Below are 4168 nucleotides of genomic sequence, written 5' to 3' on the forward strand. Positions count from 1 at the left end.
AATGAGCCTTCAATGGTTCAGAAAGCAGTTTCCCTTGATCAAAGCATTGATACTGTCTCTTTCTAATCTTTTTCACTGTCGTCATTACTCTCCCCTTCACTCATTTATTATTAGTTAATTAATTTGTTTGTTTATTGGTTTATTTGCTGAGACCAGGTTGGAGAAATCAAAAGTGAGGGTTTCCTATCCTCATATCAAGAATTTTCACTTTAGCTGAGGAAGGTAAAAACAATCTGTAAGGTAGAGTTGAGCTAAATATCTAATTACAGTCTCGAAAAAATAGGTTTTTAATTCTGTCTTGATCTCCATATGACTTCTCATGGGAGGTTGTATATATTTATTCAAGTTCATTCATCTTGAAGGGTAGATGGGTTTAGTGAAAACCAAAAGTATTAGTTGGATGAGGGGCGGAGGGGATTGAGATCGATAGCTTCAAAATTCCTCTTCTTGACGAAGGTTAGGACTACTCTCAGAATCGATGGCAACTAAAAGGATATCCTTTTCCAAATTTTAGGGTTCTGGTAATACACGTTTTAGGGAAGTGGGAAAAGAAATCTCTGAACACCAATGAACTGATATTGACCTCTTTCTATAGATCCTTTCTAATCCATACTGCCATAGATTCTGTTTTAAGATTTGTTGCTGACGTGAAAACATGAAAATGCGCTAAATAGATATGGGGGAAATGAACGGACCCAGCATACTGACTTCACACATATATAACCTGTGTAATCAGCCACAATTTTTCCTAGATTTCAATTAGTTGGACTTGTAACGTGTTCAAAAATTTGAAATTTGTGTGTTGTAAGTTTGCCGCAGACTTGGACTCCAGTCTTCTTTTGTTCCTTATCATGTAACTAGCAACTCCAAGCAAGTTAAATTCCCTAGAGTCCACTATTTTTCTCTAGTGGGTACTTAAAAAATGATACTAGGTTCGGAAGTTGTAAAACACAGTAGCGCTCTTCCCTTTCTTCCTCCCCATTGTCCACCACCCACACAGTATCTCTTTCTCCAGCTTCGAGGGGAAAATACCTTAGAAAGTCCAACTGTGAGTACCGGAGCTCTAGGCGCTGTCGAGCTCTGGGAGGTGCTGAAATCTCTCCTCTGTGCTGCTCGCATTCTTGATTGGCAGATGCTGACAGTGATTGACTGGGAGTCTCCACCGCGCGCAGGCGACCAATCTGCCAAGTCCAATAGCAAAACAGAGCAACAGCAGCTGAACTAGACGAGTTTTTTTTTTTTTAACCATTCCTCCCAGCACTCCCTCCCTTCTATCTTCCCCCACCCATCCTTCCACACTGCCGCCTCCCCCCTACCCTTCCCCTGCAACAAGCCTAGCGCTGGCAACATCTCCCAGAAGAACTGACATTCGGTGTTGCTTTTCCGTCCCTCGCCGCCTAGGAGGAGTAGGCGGCACAGCCTTCACCAAGAAAATTGTCCTCATTCTCATCCTTCACCTGACTTGCTGGGGAAATTTGAAATTTGCTTCGTTCTTCTCCCTCAGTGAAGAAAGCAGCCTCTGCAGTTGTCTCCATGTTCCAGTTACCTATTCTAAATTTCAGCCCCCAGCAAGTAGCTGGGGTATGCGAGACCCTGGAAGAAAGCGGAGACATTGAGCGTTTGGGCCGCTTTCTCTGGTCCCTGCCCGTGGCCCCCGCAGCATGCGAAGCCCTGAACAAGAATGAGTCGGTGTTACGAGCCAGGGCCATTGTGGCCTTCCACACAGGGAACTACCGGAACTCTACCACATTCTGGAGAACCACAAATTCACCAAGGAATCTCATGCCAAGCTACAGGCCCTGTGGCTAGAGGCTCACTACCAAGAAGCAGAGAAGCTTCGGGGCCGACCTCTGGACCAGTGGACAAGTATCGCGTGAGGAAGAAGTTCCCTTTACCTCGGACCATCTGGGACGGAGAACAGAAGACTCATTGCTTCAAGGAGAGGACAAGACACTTGCTTAGGGAGTGGTACCTACAGGACCCTTACCCCAACCCCAGCAAAAAAGAGAACTAGCCCAGGCAACCGGACTTACCCCCCACACAAGTGGGCAACTGGTTCAAAAACCGAAGACAAAGGGACAGAGCAGCAGCGGCCAAAAACAGGTCGGTATTTGGGTGTTTGACTGCTTTACAGAGTCTAAGGGTCTGGGGAGGGCAGCTTAGTTTCCTCGCCTCCTTAAGCGTCACAAGAGACTAAAAAACCTGAAGGTTAAAACTGAGTCTTTGCAGTTTCTGAAAAAAAAGGGGGGGGGGAGCTCAGATGTGTCTTTTGGGGATGTTGGCAGGGGAGCTTTTGAGTCTCTCTTAAACTGAACAAGGTCAGGCGAGATCAAGGTCTCCTGAGAGAACATCTTTCCTCTGGGGCTCCTTTTCTCCCTTCTGTTTGGGTTCGGGGTTGTAAACGCTTGACTGGGATGGCAGTTCCCTCAGCCGGAAGTGACTACTGCTGCAGGCCCGGGAAAACCGTGAGGGAGTCGCCTCACTGCGTCAAACATAGAAACCAAATTAAAAATCAAGAAAGGATGCAGAATTCTAAAACCATCAATTAGTTCTATCCAGACACTGACTCTTAGGATTAAGCCTTGCTTGAATTATTATCCTATATGGAGAAATAAGTGTAAATTGTCACAAAAAAATGTTCCACCTCTCTTAATACTTTTAAAATATTTTAAATAATCTCCATTCTCCATTAGTATACTAGTTTTCTTCTAGAGTCCAGCCCAGTTGGTCCGTAGCTCTTTGCTCCTCCTGCTCCAGGGGAAGGCAAGCCCCTTTCAGACTTGGCCAAGTCTTTCTAAACGGAGATCTGTACTAGAAACTAATTCAGTTTGGGCTTTTTCAGCCTCTCCTAGAAGGGCCCTGAGAAGTCAAGTAACAATTTGGAAACCTCCTCCTCCCCCCCCCCCCCAAATCCCACTTGCACAAACGCATACATGCCAAATCTTGACTCCAGTTAATCTTGTCAAATCTTCCCTGCAACCAAGTGGGTCAACTGAACCCTCAAGTGGACCCTCTCTTTGCCATCACTGCTTCCTGCTCTGACCTGGAAGGGAAGTTTGCAGGGAGGGGAACAGTGGTGAGCTCGAAGAGTGTTAGGGAAGTCTGACCCGAGGTAGAAGGCACAGATCCTAGAAAATTTAACTGCGCTAGGAGAAAAGATCAACCGCTCCATTTACCCTGTGAGTGGAGGCCTTGTGAGAGCTGACAGGCCTTTGATATTCCCTGTTATTCATTTTTTTAAGTAACTATCAACAGAATCATCCCTTGTGACTATGGAACCAAAATTCTCCAATACCCTGAATTCAAGAAGAGCTGAAAATTAGAGGAGCAAGGGATCGGGCTCTGTCTCTGTCGGGTCGCGGAGGAAGCAAAGCCCAGAGCGAAACTTCTTTTGCTGGAGGGCTTAAATGTGTAGATTACTTTCGCCTGTCAATTCTGGGTCCGGGATTTAATATCTAAAGTGAAGCTGCCCTAGGTGAGGGAAAAGTGGTGAGCTGGGTATTGAGAAGAGGTCTAACTTCGAATCTGGGAGGTCAGGGAAGAGAGGGAAAGGGAAGGGAGGTTTGGAAAGAGCCAAATCTGTGGCGGAGCTGTGATCTTCTGTCCCTGATTCCCCGCAGGCTACAGCAGCAGGTGCTGTCCCAGGGCTCCGGTCGGTCGCTGCAGACCGAGGAGGAGAGCGCTGGGGAACCTCTGGGGGCCGTCGCCAGCCCCGCTGCCAGCTTGTCTAGCAAAGCCGCCACGTCGGCCATTTCCATCACATCCAGCGACAGTGAATGTGACATCTGACGCCCAGGTTACCATCTCTATCCCCCAACACAAAATACAGGCAGAAGAAGTCAAGTAATATGTAAAAAGTTCAGTGAAGCAAAACAAAATAAAATAAAGGACAGAGCAAGAGAGTAAATAAAAGCCTAGTTTCTGCAGACTGACCAACGTAGGGAAGCTGCTAGACTGCTTTCTAAGGAGCCTGGACTACAGAACAGTGAACCTGGCAGAGAGACCTTTTTTCTTTTAAGAGAAAGAAAGAAAGAAAGAAAGAAAGAAAGAAAGAAAGAAAGAAAGAAAGAAAGAAAGAAAGAAAGAAAGAAAGAAAGAAAGAAAGAAAGAAAGAAAGAAAGAAAGAAAGAAAGAAAGAAAGAAAGAAAGAAAGAAAGAAAGAAAGAAA

General features: G+C 45.8%; 1 protein-coding gene across 1 annotated transcript; it reads left to right on the forward strand.

The window, feature by feature from the left end:
- Positions 1-1504: 1504 nt before the first annotated feature.
- SIX6 (SIX homeobox 6) lies at positions 1505-3887 on the forward strand. The gene is given in 4 exon segments (XM_001369254.3): positions 1505-1735; positions 1738-1848; positions 1851-2103; positions 3621-3887. Coding segments are annotated over 4 exon segments (735 nt in total). The 5' UTR covers positions 1505-1533; the 3' UTR covers positions 3790-3887.
- The last annotated feature ends 281 nt before the right edge of the window (positions 3888-4168 follow it).

The sequence above is a fragment of the Monodelphis domestica genome, chromosome 1, assembly GCF_027887165.1.
Source record: "Monodelphis domestica isolate mMonDom1 chromosome 1, mMonDom1.pri, whole genome shotgun sequence".
In the NCBI taxonomy this organism is placed as follows: Eukaryota; Metazoa; Chordata; class Mammalia; order Didelphimorphia; family Didelphidae; genus Monodelphis; species Monodelphis domestica.